The following is a 24,024-nucleotide window of genomic DNA, read 5'->3' as shown; positions in this document are numbered from 1 at the left end:
GCATATTGCCATGCCTCCCGGTGTGCACTGTAAGTCTGTGAGACCTACAAGAAGACGATGCCCCTTATCATCCAGAGGGGAGGGAGGGGGAGACTTGATGAATGGCCTTGTGCCAGGGAGACTCATAAGCCAGTGGATGGAGCTCAGAGCTAAGATGAGAGTCTCGGATTCAATCCCAGACAGGAAAGGCTGCCGTTGATTATGCTTGCTGAAGAGAGGCTGGAGAAGATGGAGAGGAAGTCACCCCAGCAAACAAAATGTTCCCCCAAGAGATGGTGCGTTTTTCTTTCTTACTTAGAGCTAGCTAAGCTGAAACCACTTTCCTGTCCAACAACAAAGGGACCAGAAATGACATGCACCGAATGTGGCTTGGGAAGCAGAGAAGGAGCAGTGGTGGTCTGACAGCTGGGGATGTGCCCACCCTTATCTGCTCAGGGAAGGTCAGAGGTGAGCAGATCTTGCAGGCCGTGAGGAACAGCCCTTGCAGGCCACAGCTCCAGGAGCTTACAGCAGCGGCATTCTGATGCTGCTTGGCAGGACGGAGTGGTCAGGAGCCTCCTCTGGCCACCGCATTGCCTTCCCGTGTGGCTTGAACCTTGAGAACAACTTCCTCTCATCCAGGACCTGTGTAGGATTGCAACTGCAGCTTGAACCCAAACTCTACAACGTGTATGAGAAGTCTTTTGGTTTACAATTCTTGCCATGTTTAATCCCAGCTCCCTGTCCTCTGGGAGCAGAGAGCCCATCCACTCACTGAACAGCCTGCCCCTTTCTTTGCCGCTGCCATGGGGATATGACTGGGCTGTCTAGTTTCCCCACCACTGTCCACCAGCCCCAGCCAGGGATGCTGAGTCTGATACCATGCCCATCTGCCTCACTTTCCTCAAGGCCTTATCCCTGTAGGCCACACAAGGTATGGTTTCCTACCTTTGTGCTCAGGTGGGCAAGGAGATAATTACCATTGCTGGTTCCCAGCTGAGGGGAGGAAGCCTGGGCTGCAGATTCTCCTTGGCTCAAAACATTCCTGTGGCCCCTGTCTCACATCGAGTAAAAACCAAGTCCTTTCTGTGTCTGCAAGGAGGTGCCTACACAACCTGCCCCAGAGCCTGTTCTCCGACTTCATCTCTTAGGTCTCAGTTTCCTTTTGCTGCTCTAACAAGTTACCACACACCTAGTGGCTCCAAACAACCCATATTTATTCTCCTACAGTTCTATGGCTGTCACTGGGCTAAACTCGAGGTTTCAGCAGGGCTGCGTTCCTTCTGCAGGCTCTAGGGGAGAAGCTGTGTCCTCACGGTTTCCACCTTCTAGAGGCCGCCTGCAGTCCTTGGCCTGTGGTCCCTTCGTCCGTCTTCAACGCCAGCAATGGTGCACCTCTCTGGTTCTTCCCTAGTCAAGTTTCCCTCTGACCCCCGCCGGAAAGGTGCTGTGCTTTTGAATCACATGATTACATTTTGCTCACCTGGATAATCCAGGATAACCTCCCCCTCTCAAGTTCCTTAACGTAATCACGTCTGCAGAGTCCCATTTGCCATGTAAGGTAACATATTTACAGGTTCTGGGGACTAGGGTGTGGACACCGTGGGGGAGCATAACCTTCCTACCACATCCGACCACTCTCCTGACCAGCCTGCCTGACTGAGCTGTTCCCCAGTCGAGCCACGCACACTCCCCACCCGGCACCTGCACCTCTGTTCCCTCTGCCTGGGACACTCCAGTGGGCCAGATCCTCAGACACCTGGATGGCTTACTGCCACGCTTCCTTCACGTCTCTGCTCAAGTGTCACCTAATTACAGAGGTCTTCCCTCACTCCCACTCTCTCCCACCAAACTGTATAATATGCCTTTTCCTGTTTTACTTTTCCTCACTGCATTGTTCACTACCTGATATATTTGTTAATGTTTATTGTCTATTCCTCCCACTGCCCCATCCCCCACCCCCCACCCCCACAAGTGCAGGAATTTTGTCTATTTTGTTCATTGCTCTACCCCCAGCACGTAGAGCAGTGGCTGGCACATGAGAAGTTCTCAGTAAATATTAATAGAAAGGGTGGGAAAGAAAGAGGGAGGGAGGGTGAGTGGGATGGAGTGAGAGGGAGACAATGCGTGAGGGAGGGTAAGGGAGGGAGGGAAAAAGGAAGAGAGAGAAGGAGGGAAGGAAGGAGGGAGGAAGGGAGGAAGGCCATGCAATAAGGACCCCTGCGGAGTTCACATGGGAAGAACCTGGCTCAGTGAATGCTCCACCCCCTAAGAACTGTAGTGGAAACTGGCTTAAGCTTTAGCAGGAACCTGAGGATGGGAACAGGAAATCACGTTCTGATGTTAGGAGTTCTAACTGAGAAAGTCTTTTAGATCCTGTCTTCTGGGAAGTCTTCTCTGGGGACACATGGGCTCGGCACCTCTCATTTATTTGGAATGGTTGAAAACAGAAATGTAAGGGCAGGCAGTATCTCCAACATCCTTCCTATTACTGAAATCTTCCATGAACTGACCTTCACTAAACTGACCAAAGTGGAGGCAAAACCCACCTTGCATTTAATGTATCAGAAACCTCTCCTTTGCACCCGTGAATCTATATGCTGCCGCAGTTGGTCCTTCTACCTGTGGGAGGGAAGGTGCATGGACAGTCGGAATGGAAATGCCATCCCTTGTAGTGGACACTTAGCCATGGTAAGCCTTCCGAAATTGAAACTTAGTCAAAGTGACAAACTGGCATTCCTACTGCCCTACTTTGAGAATACCTTGACCTACTTAGAAGTCAACGTTTTTGGAAGTGGATAAAACCTGGAGTGGTTTGTTTTTAGCAACTCCAGCTGCAGTCATCTTTCATTTTGATAAATAGCTTGTCTCCACCTGAGCTCAGGCGGCTGCTCCGTGCACATTTCCAGGAAGCTGTCCTGGCTGCCTGCAGCCCTACCTCTCCATCCCCACAAACACGAACATCAGCGGTTCTGGGGAGACACCAGGGTCCTCTGTGAAATCCCACATCTTCATCAGTATTGCCTGGCTCACCCCCCTACCTGGGGCCTGGCTCAGACCAAAAGGAGATCAGTGATACTTCCTGAAAACAAACAGGGTGATTGACAGGATGAGCTGCGGCCTAACTTCCTTGAAGATAAGTGAGACAGCCAGAAAGAGGCAGACAAGTGTTCAGTGCGCAAGCATGGAAGAACGCATTTACTGATATAGGATGAGCTAAGTGATGGTTTAGTCATTGGCACCTGGTAGCGGTCACCAGGTGGATGGCAGACCCACAGAGCCAGCAGTGGTGCAGTGGTTAGACCACACTAAATGGAGACAATTAGGAGAAGAGATTACTATGCATAGTACTGGCAATCAGGCTTTTTCTGTAGCTCTTACTATTAAAACAGCACCCATTACCTGGGAATAGTTACCCACATGGATAGTCCACAATTTTAAAAGGTATATTTGGAGTTCAAATTAAATGTAGAACCAATGTACACATTGTACCTCCTTTCTCTAATCTTAAGTGTTTCTGGTTGCTGATGATTATCTCAATTCCTCTTTTTTTACATAAAGATAAAACCTCTACCCATGTCCAGTCCTGGTCTGTGTCCACTTTCCTTTTTCTGCCACAACAACAAAAATGGAACCAACTGCTTTTTTTAGAACTCACCATGTTCTTTGTCTTTTCTCAGGGAACATGCCTTATTCAGTTTATATTTTTCATATAAATTTCCCATATAAATTCCCGTATACAGATTAGCTTAGTGACTTGCAAATAGTAGGTGTTCACAAACCAACCATTTGTTGAATAAATGATCACAACTTAGCCAGAATCTTAAAGTTGTAAGCCACCTAAGTGGAAGCCAGGACAGTAATTTGTGGAAAGTAAGAACCATCGACAATGAGGCAGTTCACAGGTCAGAAATCTCCACAGGGAAGACGAGGCTTAAGGAATGTGCAGCTTGGCAAACGAAGAATGTAACAGGCGGTGGAAAACCCAGTCAAGGGACTGGTTGTCAGATTGCGAGCAAGTGAAAACATCTGAGTCCAGGCGCTCCCTAAACACTGTATCAACCATGCAGGAAGTGATCCCCGAGTGTGGGTGATCTGGAGCCCCACGGTCAGTGGTTCTTAGCCCTGACTTCACATTGAAATCACCTGCAGAGCTTTTTAAAACTGTAGCTGTGACTCGGGTTCAAAATCTGGGAGTGGGTGCCACAGGTGAGCTTCACTGCTGGAGGAAAAGGCAGGTAAATGATGGGTTGGGTGGGATGAGGAAAGCAGGGCCTGTCCTCCCTGTTCACCAAGAAATCTGCTCACAGCCCTCTCTGAGCCTATCCGAGCACATTCTGTAGACGGTGTGTACTGTACTGGTCACAGTAAGAAGGTTCTCACAGGAATGTCTAGGCATGGTTGCTATTCCTTCTGTCTCTGGGCTGAGCTCTCACTAAGAAATGTTGAGAAGTGGGATTTTGAAAAATCCTTTTCCTGTACATTTGAAGAGAGCAATCCTAAAGGAGTTTCCTAAAGGAAAAATTTTCACCAACATAACGTCTGTTGGTGAGAAGGGCCGATGCCCGAGGTTATGGTCCCGTATTACTGAAGCAGCGGTGAACTGGGGGGAGAGGGCAGTCCCATAAGTCCCTGGTGTCAGGCCCAGCGTGGTGATATACCTGGCGCAGCATGTCTGCAGGCTGAGACCAGCAGGGGCTCTTTGGGGTTCACTGTTGTGGGGAATGGAGATATGAGACATAAACTGGACACATAGGCAGGTGGAACACCTCATGCATGTAAAATGGACTTTGACTGGAGGCATCGCTAAAGACAAACTGCCAAAAATAAGGATGAGACTCAGCCATCTCTTTGAAGATTAAGAACACTAAAGATATTGCCTTAGTGCAGGGGTCCTTAGCCTGAAGTTTGGGAGAGGGTGGGTGGTGTTGGAAAACCCTGAAATTAGAAATATTCAACTGTCTTATGCAAAAAAAGAAAAAAAAGAGGAGTTTATCGGGAGTCTCAAAGTCCATAGATCAATAAGGATTTGGGGAAAAGTGTATTTAGTTTTTCAGATGATTTCAGACCTTTCCACACTCTCTCTCTCTCTCTCTCTCTCTCTCTCTCTCTCTCTCTCTCTCTCACATCTCTTTCCTCCATGTTGGCCTTATTCTCAGGTAACTTCTTCCTCTGTGGTGATGACAAAATGGCCTCCACCTGCTTTAGGCTAACATTCTACCAACTCAGAAATCTTGGGGGAAGAGATGGCTGCTTTCCCAGTAGTTCTTGCTAAGGTCTCACAGTGTATGCTCATTGGCTGAAACTGGATCATGTGCTAAGTCTGAACCAATCCCTGTGACTGACTGGCCAAGTGCAGATCGTGGGCCCATCCTTGGAATGGAGGGTGAACCCAGGGAGGATGTCAGCCACACCCACAAACATGGTCTGAGAATGGAGGAGGGCTGGAGCCTCAAAGAAAAATCAGGTGTTATTATGAAAAGAAGTGAGCGTAGATCACTGACAGATGGGGGGAAATCCTCTGCACTAGTGGTTCTCAAAGTGTGGTCCCTGTACCAACATCAGTGTCACCTGGGAACCTGGAGAAATGCAAATCCTCAGGTCCCACCCAGACCTACTGAATCAGAAACTCTGCGGGTGGGGCCCAGTAATCAGTGTTTTCACTCACCCTCCAGGTGATTCTGAGGTACACTCAAGTTTGAGAACCACCACATGACACCAACGGTCCTCAAACTATGCTGCATATTACAAGCACCTGGGGAACTTTTAAAAATATTGATGCCCAAAATTAATAAATCTGAGGCAGTGCTGGGTGGTGGGGAGATGGGAGACCCAGGCCTCAATGGTTCTTAAGCTTGGTTCCACCCTGGGATCTCCTGGAAAGCCTTAAAAATGCTAATACCTAGAAGTTTTTAAAGTTTTCCTGATGATTTGAATAAGTGTCAGTGTGTAAAGCCATTTACCTAGCATCCCCTCCAAATTGTCCCAAGGGCATTACCTTGAAACATCTAGATGCAGGTCACAGGATTCAGGCACCTATTTTCTTAAATCCCTCAATTCAAAACTTGGTCAAATATCTGATGTTCATTCCCTTTCCTTTTACATGCAAATGAGTCTGTCCTAGTGGTTAGCTCCACAAGGGCTGGGATTGTTTTTGTTCACCAGTGTAGACCCAGTGCCTAGGACAGAGCCTGGCACATAGTAGGCACTCATAAGTATTTGCTGCATTAATGAGTAGCTCTGCAGACTCTCTCTGCAGTGCCCCAATAGTGTTCAAGACTTTCTTGTCATGTTGTAGACATCGCTGGTCCCATTCTGGAAGGCACATGAGGACAGCAAGGGGACTCTTGGGTTATTGGTGCCTAACCCCAGAGTGAATCTCCAGGATGGCCAAAAATGTGTTGACCATATCAACTTAAGATAGATAGGTGTCCCTAGTGGTTTTATGTTGAGTTGAGAGTCGGATATATTCCTGGGTTACAAGGACCGGTGGAAACATGCCTGATGGATCTTTTTCATGGAGACGAAGACTACTTTAAGGTCTACTGGTACTCTGATTTCTTAAGGAAGGGCTAGGTCTTTCTCAGACACCTAACTCACATCAGTTTCTGCAAGATGCTGTCATCAGCCCCTTGCAAAGGATTACTGCAGAAGTGATCAGTGTCACCCGAACAGAAAGGCCCAGAAGGAATATTTAAGTAAAAAAGTAACTGGTTACTCACCAAGCAATTTTCAAACATCTCTGAATTCCTACCAGAATGCCCCAAAAGTATCTAAAGATGTGGACTGAGTAGGTAGACCAAATATCTATCAACTCTTGTATCATAACCCCTACACAGGGGATCACAAGCAAATAAGGTTTACTTTCACGAGGGCTGAAGGTGCTGGCCGTTTTCTGGGCTTGCAAAGAACAGCAAAATGAGTTGTCTTTGGTGATATGGAAGAGAAAACTAGACAGTAGTTGGCTGTCACGGGTAGAACTGAAACCCGGGATGACTATAATCCTATAGTAATTCAAGCTGGCCAGATGAGACTGACCAGTAGTGAGGACAATCAGTGAATCAGGAATATGGGGTACAGGCTGCATAAGCAATTTGAATTTTCATTTCTCTGTTTTGTACGTGGAGCACCAGCTACACATTTCCTGCTTAACAATGAGATTCTTATGTAATTCTTGCTAGGAGAGGCCAGCAGGGAGATGGCAGTGGTAGATGGCAGTGGTTAAGAGGACCCTACCTTATAAGGTTTCTGTGTGTGTGTGTAAATGAGTTAATGTATAGAAAGTAATTAGGAAACTGCTTGGCACAAATAAATGCTGATACATGTTAGTAATTGTTACTCATACAGTTGTGCTACTATCATATCATTTACTGAGCATCTACTGTGTTCTAACCATGTGGCAGATGTAATGTATACATAAATAAGGCACAAATCTAAACAAGGTCCAAACTGAGAAAGGAAGCCCCAAATCCTGGTAACTCCTAAAAGTCTTGTCCCTCGGCTCTTTTTCCGCCAGGTATTGGTTACCTAGGTAATCAAGCATATTTTGTATTCCTCTCACAAACTTTCCTTTTTTCCTGATGAATGAGTCCTCTATACTTTATCACTATTGCATGTTTCTAGCAATCCATTTTCTCTAAATCTGGACACACACACACACACATACACACACGAGAAATGCCCTCTGAGTGATAAACACAACGGTTCATGGGAAGGTCCAGTTGACGTGGTCCAGATGGGCTTCATGGCACGAGGGGGGATATGAGTTTGGTCTTGAAATATGAAAAAGATTTAAAGGAGAAAAGGATAGGGAAGTAAAGGAATGGTAGATGGTCTACAGGATGTGGTTGTGGGGAGGGTGAATGGAAGTCTTCCACCATAAATAAAATGTTTGGGGTTTCTCTGCAGGCGTTCACTCAGCTGGGACTACTAAACATCTCCTCTCTAACAGGTACTTCCGGGGATCTTTTAAAATTCTATTAGCAATCCTGTAACATACCGTGTTTCCCCGAAAAGAAGACCTAGCTGGACAATCAGCTCTAATGCGTCTTTTGGAGCAAAAATTAATATAAGACCCAGTCTTATTTTACCATAAGACCGGCTCTATAATATAATATAATATAATATAATATAATATAATATAATATAATATAATACTGGGTCTTATATTAATTTTTGTTCCAAAAGACGCATTAGAGCTGATTGTCCGGTTAGGTCTTCTTTTCGGGGAAACATGGTAGGTATTCTTTTTCCTTCTTTTATTTATTCTTTAAATGATGAAATTGAAGATCATTAAAGTGAAGTAACTTGTCTAAGGTCAAACAGTTAATAGGAGGGAAAAAATAGCTTTGAATTTTGGTTTTATGTGTCCAAATCCAGAGTGCTTTTGCATATTATTACCGCTGGGGAGCCAGTGAAAAAAAAGGAGGCACTATTATTATTAGTATTACATATTAAAAGGAGGGAAAGAAAAGGGGTAGGTGAAGGTGAACTCAGTGCAGAGGAGGCTGTCCACGTTTGAAGACTGAGGGGAAGAAGAGGGAGAACCTGTGAGAGAGAAAAAGCATTATTGAGTCTTGACCCTAAATCTGCTCCTGTCCCAGGGGTTTGGGCCTCATCTGGTTGTATATTTTAAAGCGAAGCTAATCATGGTGACCTTTGAGGAGTGGAAGTTGCACAGAAGAAGCACCTGTTTTGTGCCAGGGTCTGTGTGAGACACAGACCATCCTCCCTAGGCTTGCCCAGTGCCCACAGCCACCGGCGGCGTTGCACAAGGCTCTGGGCCACGCTGCTGGTGGCGACTCCAACAAACAGCTGGACTTTGGAACTCCGCCCCCCTTAGGCCCTCCCTCCCCGCCGGGGCCCCTCCCCTCCTCCCCAAGGTGGCTCAGGCTCCCAGAAAGTCAGACCGAGGCTTTAGTGCGGGGAGAGGACGGTGGGGAGGGAGGGAGCGGGGAGCGAAGGAGGGAGCTGGCTCCAGGGTTGAGGCGCTGAAGTTTCCTGCCCCCTGCGCTGCCACCCGCTGCTGGCGCCCCGGGCCATGCGGGAGCGCTGGGGCCGTGTGACAGCATGAAGGGTGGAGACCGGGCTTACACGCGAGGTCCCTCTTTGGGGTGGCTCTTTGCTAAGTGCTGCTGTTGCTTGTCGTGCAGAGGTGAGTGACTGTTGGCGTTTGCGCCTTCTTTTAGTCAAAGACTGGGGCGGCTGAATACAAGGTGGGGGGGTGGAGACCGCCGGGGTGGGAGACATGGGGAAGGGGAGTGGGGGGGGGCGGCAAAAGGAGAGAGTTTGCACTGAACTGCTGTACATTTCAGCTTCCCCGGCAGAACACAGTTTCTGTCTCCCTCTCTTCCCCTCCCCCCGCCCCCCTCGGTGAGGTTCTAACTTGGATACGAGCTGCAGTTTGGAAACTCAGTTACTACTTATCAGCGACTTTGGATGTCTGGGCGCCAGCCTGCAGCGGGGTGGGGTGCGGATTCGGGAGCTGGGGAGAGGGCACTCCGAGCTGTGCGTGTCATCCCACAATGGCAGAGCCATACTCCCCTGCTCTCATTTACATATGGATCTCAGCTTCGGGATTAACTGATGACTCCTAGCTATAGGAATGTATTTGACACTTGTCTCTACACCAGGAACTATTTTTGCCAAGTGACAATTTTCTTTGGGGACTGCAGCGGCTTTTCTCTGCGTGGGCTTTCTCAGGCCTGTGTAGGTTTGCAGCTCTGGGCCAGAGTTTGGCTCATTAGTTAACCAAGAAGTCTCTATGTACCCAATTAGCACTGAGTTTAATTATTCTAATTTTAATGTTGTTGAGGAGACTTGCAGGAAGCAACTTGTTTCCCCCAAATCAGCCTACAAAACAAGGTGGTGAGAAGGATCCCAGAGGGAAGGTTATCAATTTTGTAGCCTCTCCTGAAAAAGAAATCCGATTTTCCTAGACGGAGTTAGCAGATGTTGCTACAGCTGTCATGTCACTTTAACACTTCAGTTTGGAAGTTGAGGGGAGAGAGATTCTGTTTCTGTGTGGTTAGAAGTGAGACTATAGCCTCTCACTTGACATTTGCCCTTTTTAAGTGTCACCTATTGGACCTGTTGCCTCCACCCCCATTATAATGCCCCAGTCTCTGTCCTCATTCTTGTGTAACAAAGTCTGGCTGGAACTTTCTCTCTGAGTTACTGATAAATAAACTTCATCCGAGTAACCCTTCATCATCTCCTATGCCACATACACATCACTGCCCTGACAGATTCTCCTTCCTGAGCAGATACAAGGCTACAAAAACTAATAAATCTGAAGGACATTTCCCCAAATCATAAATGTTCATAAGCCCAGCATGAGATTCTCTCAGTCTCTGCATTTAATTAGAACAGCCTGGAACTGTGTGGCTGCCAGCTCAAAAAGCCAGAATTCAGATGGGGAAGGAATCTTAGGGGGCCAGGGACCCTCACAAAAATCTAAGCCTTTAAAACCAAGGCTGGGAATTGAAGGAAGGGGGTATTAAAAGTGAGAGGAAGCAGGAAATGGCCAAAGGGAATCTGGTGGGTGGGTTTGCTCTGCTTTCATGGTGAAGGGTTTCCAAGCAGGATTTCTGGGGAGTCCGTTTCCTGTCCAAAGTCAGAATGCAGGGACTTGGGTGGCGCTTATCCAGATGTGTGGCAGCCCAGCTTCCCTACCGAGTAATTCTCCCAGGGTCTCTCTCTCGTCCTTGCTTTGTTTGTGAATTGCCCTGCCTGTCCCTCTGTGCTGTGGCCCAGGAAGGGGTGGGGAGCCTGCGTGGGGCGCCTGCTGAGCTGCCTCCAGCCTGCAAGAGTGGGAAAGCGGTGGCTGCAGGCTCTGTGGTTTGGAGAGGGGGCGTGGGAGGAAAGGTGATGTGGAAGGAGCCGGAGGAGACTGTCAGCAGCTTTAAAGGGAAAAGGAGGGTAACAGAGGTGGGTGCCTTGTTACCCTCTGGGCTTGACTCCTTACTCTTTCCTAGATCTGAAACGTGAAGATGGGAAGCTGGGGCTGGAATATGAGAAAGATAGTGGCAGAGGTGACTTAGGCACCTTTCAAGGCGCTCCTGGCTGGGGCTGGCAGGGAGACAGTGCTATTGGGCCATCCCTCTGGGGCCCCTCAGTCGGCTCTAACAGAAAAGAGAGATCTGAGTCTCCACCCAGCCTTAGGCATCTATTCAGAAGCAGATTGAACTGAGGTCTTGTACTGAGCTTGAGTACATTGCCTAGAGCCCCAAAACTGTCGGAAAAACCTCGCCCCATTGCAACACAGAGAAGGGCTCAGGGAAGAGTCGGAGAGGCAGACTAGAATGGAGGGCATCACAGCCAGGGAGGTCTGCCTCCCTGTGCAGTTAAACCAGTTTCTCTGGATGTACACACTTAATGCAATTGAAAGGCAGCTTCTCCTTTTAAATAAAAGCGGTGTGTTATTTGGTCTCTATCTCTTCCCCTGAGAGAACTTGGATCTTGTCTACTTCTCCAGTAGTTGCACTTTGAACCTAGTGGGTCAGAACCCACTACCATGGTTCGCAACTCAAAGGGCCTTCACTAACTGGCTTCCAGTCGCTTGGGATTTAAAGGACATCTCTTTCTAAAATCTGAGGAAAGGGAACCAAGAGGAAATGGAATGTTCTGGTTATTTTTGACGCAAAGCTAAGTGAGGCATCCTGGACTTTCTCTGGTAAATCCCAAGTGGTTGTAATTGTTAGCACTAGGGTAAGTGTCAAGGATTTAGGGCTGTACCTGTGTGGCCTTTGAATACAATATTTAAGAAAAATACGCAATGAAGTTAGTTGAGCTTGTCTTTTGATTCAGAAAAGTGAGGACAGCAACTATCTATTTTTCTTTGCCAGTTTTGGGTTCTGTTGAATATGAGTGTGGTAAAGAGGTTTGATGAAAGGTGGTCTTTCTTTCCTACCTTGAAATTGGTGTTGAAGGGCAGGAAACTGAAAACCAAGGGTAGGATGGAAATAGAGATCAGGTGAGAAGGAAGAAAGACAACAGATATATTTAAAACTGCCTTTTGGGGAGTGAAAAATCATGAGATAATGGCATGCATATGTCTGAAGGGTGATTAATCACCGTCACACTCTGGGAAGTTTCAGGATTGCTTTGGCTACTTAGACTTTCCTGAAAGCCTGGAGCCGTTGGTCAGTTCTGGGTTCTTCTTTAATTATCTTAAAATTTTAGAAGGCAGCTTGCTTCAGAGTGACAAAGGGGATTTCAAATCACTTGGAGTTTGTGACTTCTTAAATCACGGAGCCGAGAGATCTTTCTGACCTCGCTAGGTGGAAGCCAGCTTTAGAACCTTTAATTTTCTAGTCAACTTGTAATTTCCTGTGAGTTTGTGGACACAAGTCCCTTCTTGGAACGCTTTCCTGTTTACTCTCACCCTCTGCTTCTCCACAGTGTGTGCGGGATTTATGTATATACTTCTTTATTGCTGCATCATGGTCCTTGCGTCTCAAGCACATGCAGTGTCCCCATGTGCACTGCGAGAGAGGGCCCAGCTCAGGAGTCTGAGTATCTCAGAAGTAAAGAGATGGAGGGGTGGTGACTTATCCTGGAGGAGATGCTGGGATCACATTCCCATGGCTCTTTCACACAGGGGCGGTTGGGTTCCAGCTTAATTCTGACATCGTGGAGTGTAAGGGTTATGGGGGTTCGCAGGGCATCCCAAGTCATCCTCATCTATATAAGCTTTTGTTTTCTTACCTTTTCCCAGAATCACTAAGCAGAAACCTAAGACTTCAGGTGAATGTCTCTTTTTTGGCCATAAATTAATCCAGCTCATTTTATAAACTGAATTTAACGTGTGAAGCCATGATAGCAAGTTCTTTAGAAAGGTGTTGGTAACCTCAAAGAGGAGCCCTCAGGACATTCACTATTGTTTAAGTCACCACCCAAGGGACAAAATCTTTGGGACCTCAATGCATACCCTTTTGTTTCTTCACTTTCTTTTATTTCTTCATTTTCTTGGAAGTACCTTCACCACAATGAATATTGAATCGACCATTTAGCATGTATATTTTTCCAATATATCTCTTGGTTTTCTCTGGTGCCCAGGGATATACTGTAATCAGGGGAGCATTACCATGCATACCTACTGTCCCCAACCCAAATCCTATGCTTCTCTTCCCGTATCTGATTCTCTGACTGGGGAGTAGTAACAGGGATATCAGTTATTGCCTGGATAACTGTCCTGACTGCCAGTCAGAATGTAGCCCAATAGAAATGGGAGCTTATGAATTTGATGGGATGACGTGGAGATTGGACACTGAAGCCAATGTCCCTCCTCTGATACAGCTGTGGGTCCAACGATCACTGGTAACGCTGTAGACATGTCACCCTCATGGTTCCATGTGCTACAAGGTGGTAAGACCTAACTTGGAATAAAAAGGTAACAATTCAGACTCTGTGTTTTATGCAAACTAATTTAAAAGCATTTTTTTGTTTGTTTGTTTTTTAATAAAGCAAGTGAACACTGGGGATTCCCTTCTGTGCCCGGACAATATTGCAGGCATTCCGTACTCGGGAGCAGTGTTGTTGGTCTTCTGTTTCCCGATGGTCCTCTGGAGACTCTTGATGCTGTTCTCATCTGCCCTAAAAACATTCCCCATGCTTTTGAAGTGCTGCTTCTCTTTCAGTGAGTGAGAGGCTGCATGGCCTGCCCTCTCCTTCAAATCAAACCCCAGGCTTTTCCTCCAGGAGGCTCATAGAAAACGCATGGCTCTCAAACCCGAGGGGGGCTTCTCAAGCAGGAGGGACTAAATCATGGCCCGTTAGAACTGGAAGAAACCTTAGAGATCATGTACGAGATCTCCTTTTCTACAGGAGGAAATTGAGATCCAGCCGCTTGGGAGCAGGTTCAGAACTAGAACCGGTTCCTGTTCTCTTTCCTCAACTCCATTGTCTGCCTGGGTGTGTGGCTTCTTTCACTCTGAACAGAGACAAGGCTGACCCATCTGAGAAGGGTAGCGGCAATCCCCAAGCTGGAACCTGGGTGTTGACTATGAATGATTTGCAGTTGCAGGGGATGGGGGGGGTGCCTTCATTGCCCACAGCCATTTGGAACTGGACCTGCCTGGTCTGCTTTGAGGGGCTGTTCTGTCCCGAGACCACAGAAGGCAGGTATCTGCCTCTCCCAGAGCAGCTTGGACACATGTTCTTAAAAAATGTCTGTTTATATTTTTCCCCTGTGGTTCAGTTTAATTCAGAGTTCCCTTTTCCCCCTTTCTTTCTTGTCCCTTTTCTTGAAGTGTACCCTTTCAGGTGGAAATGAATCAATAAAATGCATTCCTGTCATTCCATCTTTGAAGGGCACTGGTTTTTATGTAACACACTGTGTTTTAATTCATTTGAGAGATATTTATGTGCTGCCTGCCTGCCAGCCCTGGGTTAGGTACTGGGGGGGAAGGATGGGGTGGTCAGAATGACCCCATTGGGCTGTTGTGAAGATGAGGTATGTGAAGGGCTTTAGCGGAGCACCAGGCATGTAAAGGGCTTTAAAAAGGTTTGTTGCTGATGGTAACAGTAATTGTAATGCTATACATAGAGCCCATCCTCTGGGGACTCCTCAATAGCTAAATTTGTGAGGGTTCTCTAGGAGGTAATACTGTAATTTAATGGTCTTGGTTCAAACCATTGTCAACTGTGCCTCGATGCTGTGGCGTTGTCACTGGGGTAAAGAAAGCTTGTGATCTAGAAGTATGACGGATTTTCTTTCTTTCTTTTTTTAATTAAACCAATTAGGAGAGGGAAAAAAAACACAGACTACTGCTAGTATTATAATCACTGTATGTTAACATAAAAGAGCATTCGAAAGAAGACACTGGCAAGAAACCTAAGCATCCCCACGTTATTCTCCTCTGAGGGGAAACACAGGGTACCAGAATTGGAGAATAGCTTCAGTAACTTCAGTTCCCGAGAACCTATGCTGTGTAAGAAGACACCACTTATTCTTTGCCTACCCCTTGGCTTTGGCTAACAATCTAATGAAAGGCGTTTTTCTGTTCACTCCAGCCAAGATCAATTGCATAGCCCAGTCTTATTTTACTATAATATAAGACCAGGTATAATATAATATTATATTATAAATAGTGTATATAATTAAATTATATATACTATATATAATACCGGGTCTATATTAATATAATATAATACCGGGTCTTATATTAATTTTTGCTCCTAAAGACGCATTAGAGCTGCTTGTCCGGCTAGGTCTTATTGTCGGGGAAACACGGTATCTTCTGTATTCCACACAGATGGGGTTGGGGCATGGGTGGTTTGGCTCTCCACTTAGTTCATACAGTGAATAATGGAGCACATCTTTCAAGGTTGACAGAAACTTTGTTGGACTTCCTGGAAGGAAGGGAGCCCTGGTTACACCTGTGAGGTAGCTAGAAGGCTGCCAAGTTGGTCTTAGCCAGGTAACAGAGCAAAGATCAGAGTGACAGAACAGGTTGTTCCACATTCTTATGGCTTTCCTAGGGACTACAGTGAGGAAACTGTCAAAGTGAAAGGAAGGGAAACCCCTTCTGCCCCTAGGTTGAAACAGTACCTTGGAAAACATTTGTTTCCAGGCGTATCTGCTTTTCCTTGGTGTGGAATTAGTTGTAGGCATGTGTTTGTTCTTTTAGGGTGCCTGGTGTGTAACAGGTTCTCAGGCCACTCCCAATTTTTTACCACCCCCACCCACCCCACCCCACCCCCCTGCCGCGCGCCTTTAGAATCCCCATATTGCTCCTGTAGCAAAAGGATGGCTCTTTCACCATCCAAAGGGGGAACCATGCTTCACTGTTAAAAAGAATTGCAAACACTCTGCTTCTGCACAGATTTCAGGTCTCAGTTTTACACCTGTGTGGTGCCTCCTCTTCTCTCTCTACTTACAGCAGAAGTTCTCCAAGTGTAGTCGCCAGGGAAATGTGTTAGAACTGCGGATTCTCGGCCCCAGGGGCACAGAAACTCTGGGGTGGGACCCAGCAGTCTGTGTTTTAACATGCCCTCTAGCCGGCTTCTTTGCTTTATTTTTTTTCTATTCTTTCTTTTCTCTCTCCACCCTCCCTCACCTTCCTCCTCCCTTCCCCCAGCTCCAGCAAAAGCATTCTATCATGGAAGGTTTCCTGTTCCCCCAGGGCCTCTAGCTTGGAGAAGTGTAGAGAGAGCTTCCCCCTGCCCCTAGTTCACTTTCACTTGCCATGTGGTTGGGAGTGGGGAAGGTGGAGGCATTAGGCATCATCTACGGTTCTGTGAGCTCCAAAGCTCCCAAGGGTCCAGTAAGGGAATTTGTTGTGTCTTTCTTGCCATTCAGACACCTTTGCTTTTATTTTGTTTTCCTCATTACTCTTAAAGCTAACTATGCTTACTATAGAAAACAAAAATCAAAAGTTAGGCAAACAAAGACCATAAAAGCTTAACTTTTATAGCATAATCCTAAACCACCTAGAAACTACTCCTTAACCACTTAATCTATCCCTTTCTATATGTTTACCCCCTTTTAAAATAAATAGGTTCATATCTTATATCCTGCTTTATAACTTGCTTTCACTTAATCGTCTGCACATCGTCCCATGTAGATGCATTTCCAGGATACTTTTAATGGCTGTCAAGTGTTTCATTGTGAATCAGACTTACACTTGATAGTTCTTAGTACTGATTCAATATAATGGTGAAAAGATTGATGGGACGGGATTAGGAATGGCCCTGGATAAAGAAATAGATCTTTCCCGAATCAGACTATATAGACAGACTGATTCTTGTCTTGGGGTTTATATATCTCCACTCCCTACTTCCACCTTTCCTTTCTCGTTCTTTTCTTACTTATGTGGTGTTAGGAATTTTCTCACCCTTGAGGCTTCTGATTGTACGGTCGTTTTCATTGAACAAGTCCAAGGGTTTTGTTTTGTTTTGTTTTTGAGACATACCTTAAAAGATAGGTCATTTTTAAATTATTGTAAGTAGGAAAGAGAGCCTTGACTATATTTTCCTGCCTAGCAAAATCATACATAAATATTGGCAAAACATTTGGAAATACAGATAAATGAAGATAAAATTCCATTAGCTAGAGATAACCTTATTCACACTCTGAATATATTTTTTGAGTCTTTTTTATGTGTGTATTTGTTTTTCAGAAATATGATATAGTAATATTACAAACTTTTTTGACGTAACATATTGAACAACTTCTGTGACATTTTTATGGATGCATTCAGTGATATGCTGAAGCCTGTTCAGCTCAGGTTGGAATTTTTAAATATTCAGGATTTCGATAGCAGACTGTTACGCCATTGGTGGGTTGAGATGAGCCATGGTGGGGGGATTTATACTGGGAAAATCACCAAACGCCACAAATCAAAATTTTTTTTGGTTTTATTTAGAGTGGTTTACCAGCATACCACTAGATGCACATTTTCCCATGTGTAAATATGGTATGTTTTTCTTTTCAATCTCCATATTTTTGGTTGTTTCTAATTTTTGCTATTGTAAACAATATTGTAATGACCATTCTTATAGTTAAGTCTTGCCATGCACCCATAGTTACTTCCATAGGCTAAATCCCTAGACGTGAAGTTCCTGAATCAAAGGACATTCGAACTTTCAAGACTGACTTTGTTGTCAGTGACCCGGCAGTTTCACACCCGGCGGTGTACTGTTTTTTGTTTTCAAAGGATTTATGAACAGCATCCTCTGGGACGAGGAATTTCATGTGTCTCCTACTGTTTACTTCTGTTTACATTTTCGGAATTAACTTAATTCTTTTTATCTAAGGAAATGTCCAGGCTGAGAGTATAATAAACTAATGCCTTTGATTCTTAGGCTGATCTGCAGGGTATAAAAATATATTTTGTGGTTGTTCTGAACTGAGAGGCGATATATCATGATGATTAAGAGCGTGGACTCAAGCCAGAATGAGTTAGAATCCAAGCTCTGCTACTTATGTGTATGCAACTTACATACACTCTTTGCCTCAGTTTCCTCAACTGGTTTTAAAATGAAGATGATCATGGAATCTAGTCATGGAGCTTTTACAAGGCTTAGATTAGTTGACATATATATAAGTCATTTAGTATTGGCACATGGTAGGTGCTAGGTAAGTGTTAGATTATTATTAGACTTGAGTTTATAGAAGTCTCTGTGGTCCTGTGCCAACTGTCACATTCAAATGATTTCCTTAGTCACTTAATCATATGGGAAACTGAGCTGAGCATTTTTGTATGTATCCCCCCATATATGAGTACTATGTGGCAGATATTGGACTAGTGACCGTAGAGAATATGTTTCTATGCCCCCGAGGATCTTGCAGGTCAATTTGAGAGCTGTTCCTTAAGTATGAAACAGTAAATAATGAGGGGGGAAAAAGGAAAATAGTTGCTGAAGACAATAAGAGGAAAGATGCTCCAAAGTCCTACCTAATTGCTGACTAAAATAATTATGCAGAAGCTGATGGAAACACAGCAGCCTAGAGTGATTTGGGAGGACTTCTCTGGAGAGAGAGAGAGAGAGAGAGAGATAGTTCTCTCTGGGCCTAAAAGGCTGGAAGGGATTTTTTTTTTTTAAAAAGTAGTGAAAGAGTAGTTTATTAGAAGAGATAGTACACTCCAAAGACATAGGAGTGGACCTGAGCAGTAGAGAATGGCTCAAAGGCCCAAGGTGGCATTATTAGGAGAAAAAGTACACTCCAAAGAGTTTGGAGTGGGCCGAGCAAACAAAGAGGCTCAAAGGCCAGGAAGGGATTTTTAAAGGGCTGAGGAGATAGGGTGAGCAAAGCAGCAGGGACGTGCACGAGACCACAGAAGAAAGCAGGTCAGACCTGCCTTCTAGAGCTGCACTGTCCAGTTCAGTAGCCGTTAGTTGAGGACTTCAGATGAGGCTAATCCAAATTGAGATGTGCTGTGAGTATAAATTATGTACCAGATTTCCAAGACTTAGTACAAAAAAATGTAAAGTATCTCAATAATTTTTATGTTGATCACATGTTGAAATGATAATATTTTCGAGGTATTGGGTTAAATGCAATATATTAAAATTAATTGTACCTGTTTGTTTTTACTTTTTAAAGTGACTACGAGAAAATTTAAAATGATATACGTGGCTCACATTTGTGACTTCCCTTGTATTACTACTGGACAGAGCTATCCTAGATTTTATAGACCATGATATACTGAGGTACCAGAGTAGAAAGTGTCCCACTTTGTATCCTTCTATTCCATTCCAGGACCAATCCAAGGCCATCCTCCCAGCCCTCTCCACAATTCCAGGAGAATGGTGGTCTTTTTGATGCTTAAAGATGCCCACAGGCCTTCTCAACTGAAATATTCAAGAAAAGCAGTTACACATTTTCCTTTCTCAGTAACATAGTTGTGAGGGAACAAGTGGGGCTTAAATTGTAAGTTCGTACGGAGCTCAGATTAGCCAGCTTTCAGGAACATGATGAAGGAAACTCCTGAAAAGAACAGTGAACAGGAAGAGAATGATAATGTGCTACCATCTCCCAACTCTCTAACCTCTCAGCCACCTGACTTCACTCCAGTTCTGCCTCTTTACGTGACATAACCATTGCTGGCCTGCAGGCTCCAGGGTCGAAGGGAAAAGATGAGGCTGTGTGGCGGGGTGGGGTGCCCACTGCTCTGACTCCTGGTTGAACTTGGGCAAGTTTCATTTTGTCATTTATCTGAATGATGTTTTGTGTGTCCAACTATGTCATTCTGAACCGTATTTTTTTCCTCCTCATTTTTGTCCTCATCAAGCATCCCTGTGTGCCTGGTTGAGCACAGTGCTATCCAGGCTGCTAGAGCCATCTCCCTATTTGTCTAGGGAAAGCTGTATATACCGCGTGCCTTGATTATGTATCATAGAACACTAGACTCTTACAGCATCCCAGATCGTAAAGATCTCAGTTTTGTCCATGAGAAGAGCACTTTGTAAAAGAGAAATGACTTGCCTGGGGTCTCAATTGGTGATTAGACATTCTGTCTGTAGCATATGGCTTGTATCTTTGTAGAGAAGGCAGTGAAATGTATTAATACAATAGTCCTGCCTTTTGTTTGGGGGAATGAGGAGGGCAGACGCACTAGATCAAGTCTGTAGGGAGACTCAGCTCTTTGGAAGGAACCTAGGGGTCAGGGGACCTCAGTGAATCGGAATCACTCTCAGGTTCCTGGAACTATGTCCTAGCCGCCTGCTCTAGATTTGCTCCCATAGAAATCTGTCACTCAGTGGCCACTTGCATCTGGTGTTTCTAAATGTCTGGAGGAATTCTGGGGGAACTTGACACTCTGAAATCATAGCCAGCTTTCCAGGACCTAGAGCTGAGGGTTAGATCCCACTCACTGGTCCTGATGAAATCAGGGTCTGCCCCACTGGCCCAGTGTCTCCAAGCAAGGCCAGCCAACACAAAGGACCTCCTTAAGACATCTCAAGAGACCTTCGTGTGACCTTCCAGGCCAGATGGAAAGTCAAGGTTGAGCTAAAACCAGGCCTGGATAACCAGTGTGTTCCAATGTAATCAGGGTCTCATGAAGCCTTCCCATAGAACCCAGAGAGGTCTGCCACACTGTTCTGGGAGCCTTCCTTAAGGTCTCCTGGACAGGTCATCTCTGACTCTTCCAGGACGGGGGTATAATCAGGAATCACAGCCAGTGAACAAAATGGACATGGCACTACCCTTATAAATTTACAGTTTAGAGGGGACAGTAGATCTCTCACACACAGACTTTCTAAGTGTTCTCAAAGGATGCTATGAGAATATCTGCTGGTGGGAGGTGGAATTTAGATTGAGGTCATAGGGATCCTGTCTGAAAAACTGACATAAGTACCAAAAGTCTTGTTACTACCATTCTTCTAGCCCTCAAATAGATATTACATGCATTCTGGACTGAGTTTAAGGAGTCTTTCCAAAAGGTTTCGCTAAATATTCTAGGGAGAACACAAGGGAGGTAGAATAAGAGAAGCATAAAGCCAGACAACTTTATGGAGTTCACATTTTTGGTACTTACTTGAGCTGGCTTGCTTCAAGAGCTCACGTGTTATTCTTTGGTCCATAAGCACCCGAGGAACTAGTACTCTGTCCATGAAGGAGCATTGCTGAGGCCCTCATTTCCTAATTCATGACCTGAGTGCTGATCGAGCTGTCATATTCCTACATATTTTGATACTGGGATCCACATTAAAAGGGCCAGATTCCCACACACCATTCCCCACCCAGAGCTTTCCCACCTGGCACTGGTGTTTGCTCTGAGGCATTGACACCATACACCACTAATCGTGCATGACGATGGGTTGCTCCTGGCGGTGTTGAGCACTTGACTACCATGTGCAGGACACTGTCCTCAACGGCCTCTGAGATCTTCCCCAATTCCCATTCCACAAAGGGATTTAAAAAACAGACGATCCTATTGGTGTACGTGGATTCTGCATGAAAGCAGAAGACCTCAATAACCTTTTGAGGTTTTTGTTTTTTCCTGCATTTTTAATTTTTAAGACCCTGTTTCTTTGTGCTTTGGTTTGGAAATTATACCTCCTTCCCAATTTAACTTGCGTCCTAACCACCAACTAGAGCCTTCCTTTAGAGTGTAAGCAGCCAACTCTCCCAGAGTGTCTATGGCTCTCCTCAATCCGCCAGTTTCCCAGCTCCTTCCCAGTGAGGTGGTCAGATCTAAATTTAACTGTGACCTTCTGTCAGCATATGCAAGCCAGGGCTGCAAGAGCAAAATCAGAGCGGGACTGTTCTTGGTGTGTGTGTGTGTGTGTGTGTGTGCGCAGGAGTTAGAAGAGAAGGTGGGCAAAGCCCCCGAAAAGGCCAGATCAGACCCCTGGAAGGAAAAGAGAAGTTCAGAGTGTCGTCATCCCAAGTGACTACTGGAGTTTATCCTAGCTTGGCTGGGTCCCTTGGAGAAACTCAGCCAAATTCTCCACCTTCTCAGTTTCCTCCCACTGTAAAGTATTCATGACGTAACTCACCTGGATTTGTAATTACCATGGCTCCCTGCCAAGCATTATACCACAATTATGTGCTCACTGTTGTTCCTTATTCCAAAGTCACCAATCCCAGGTTTATGAGGTACAATCTGCATATTGTGTTGTATGGATTTCAACCCTTGTTTGCTTGTCTGGCTTGCGTTTTGTTTGCATTGCATCTTTTTCTGTATTAATGGGTACATATCTCAGAGACAGGACAACGGCAGCATCTGTCATTCTATGACGGCATAACTTTGCACATCTTTATACTACAAATGTGTAAATACAAAGTAAATAAAATTTCACTTTGTAAAGTTTAGCTTATTATAATTTAGTCATGCCTCCAATTTGTATTTATAGTCATGATTGGCATCCTACACCGTAACATTCGTACATACATAATGTGACATATATATATATATATATATATATATATATATATATATATATATATATGACATTTTTAGACTAGCAGCAGGTTATGACTCAAATAAGACAATATTCATTTTTCTGTTTGATCGCTAACAGTGAGAGGCAGGATTGCAGAGGCTGCCTTGAGTGTATGTATCTTTCAAAACTGCCCTAGCTTACATTTGAGAGGAGAACCAGATCCCAAAGCTTCTAGAGCTGTGATTCTAACATTCTCTGAAAATGCCCAGGTTAGTATCACAAACAAAGACATGAGCAAGAAGGGAACATGGGCCAGTAGGGGTGGTTGTGCTCATCTGTCTGTCACTTTCTGTAAATAAACTAGAGGGTTTTTGTGGGCAGTTCTCTCTTGAGCTCGAGTGTGTAAGGGAAGAGCATGAGTTGGGGGGGTCAGGCTGAGTTCCTGGCATCAGCACTTTACTAAGTTGCATTAGCCTAGTTACTTCACTTCTTTATGCTGATTTCTTCATCTGTATATTTGGGAAAATACAGGCATTTATCTCTAGGGTGTTTGTGAGGATTCAAATAAAAAAGTGTGTGTATCACCTAGTATAGTTCCTGGCTTCCTGGCGTGTAGAACGCACTCAGTAAATGCTAGCTGATAAATAACAATATTCTCTCTCATTAGCAGATATTTCTCTGGCTTATAGGGTAGTTTTAGATGAACCATGAAGTGGAATGGGGGATTAGTGAATCTCTTTCAAAGCTGTCCAGGAAAACAGACTTGTAACTGAGGCCTCTCATTACTGGCCTTTTGCCCAAGTTTTGATCCCGGGGAGTGTCCCCGTTCAAAACAAGTTGCTGATCTAGTGGGTCATGGAGTTGATTCACGGTGACAGTTTAATTAAGAAAGAGATCAAAGGTCTCCTCCCTACACCTGGAAGCCAGTGTGTTGGGTTCTTAAGCAATTCTTCAGCAGGCCACTACTAAAAACCTTGATATTTATTCTAGGTCTCTGCTATTTAGAGTATAAAAGTGTGCGCACCCACACGTGCACGCCAAACAATGCTTATGCTAAGAGCTTTGGCGACACAGGCTTTGTCCTGTGTCATTATCTTGTATTCATGTCCAAAGTTGATCATCTTGGATATGTGCCTTTAATGACTGCAATTATCTGCTATGTTCCAGTAAATATCTGATCTGCCATTTACGGCTCAGAAATTTCTGTTCTGTCATCAGCAACCAATCAGCTTGTGTTTAGTAAGTACATCTATCACTTTTAGACAAAAAACAAAGAAACTTGACATTGTCATTAAATGTATTATGGGTTAGATTTAGATTACTTGGTCCAATAGTGAAACTCACTTATAGACCTTCACGTTCGGTGGGAAGGAGGAAGTCAAAAGGCTCCAAAACTGACTCTCTTTGAGCTTGTCTAGGCTAGTCGGGTCACGTGATTATCCTTGAATTAATCCCCGTGGCCCAGGGAATAAAATATTCTGGTTATTTTAGGACCCACCCCTGGGGATGGGGGTGGACATTGAGCAAGGATAGGGTTTCAACTCGCAAAGCTAGAAAATCTGGGTGCTTTTATGAAGGAGAGAGAGAGAAATGGGTGCTGGGAAAACAACTAGCAGGCGTCCTCTCTGTTGCTCTGTGGGCCCTTTGTCTAATGAGAAACTGCAATGAGTTTAAAGACGACTGAAGTCCCTCTGCCTCTTCTGTTGT

General features: G+C 45.0%; 1 protein-coding gene across 23 annotated transcripts in view; it reads left to right on the top strand.

The window, feature by feature from the left end:
* The window catches only part of KALRN (kalirin RhoGEF kinase), a 617,732-nt gene that overhangs the window by 499,773 nt on the left and 93,935 nt on the right, over window positions 1–24,024 (top strand). For 3 of the 23 annotated variants that reach the window (XM_074330723.1, XM_074330719.1, XM_074330752.1), the window contains exon 1: window positions 8,890–9,133. The exons of 15 other annotated variants lie outside the window; for them this stretch is intronic. In XM_074330723.1, coding sequence (XP_074186824.1) covers window positions 9,049–9,133 — 85 coding nt within the window. In that variant the 5' untranslated portion in view covers window positions 8,890–9,048. Of the gene's footprint in view, window positions 1–8,873; window positions 9,134–24,024 lie in introns of those variants that run through there. 5 more of the 23 variants (XM_074330748.1, XM_074330741.1, XM_074330724.1 and 2 more) reach the window with 4 other exon arrangements.

The sequence above is a fragment of the Rhinolophus sinicus genome, linkage group LG01, assembly GCF_036562045.2.
Source record: "Rhinolophus sinicus isolate RSC01 linkage group LG01, ASM3656204v1, whole genome shotgun sequence".
Lineage (NCBI taxonomy): Eukaryota > Metazoa > Chordata > Mammalia > Chiroptera > Rhinolophidae > Rhinolophus > Rhinolophus sinicus.
Note: the sequence above shows the minus strand (reverse complement) of the source record. Positions and strands in the feature narration are given on the sequence as shown.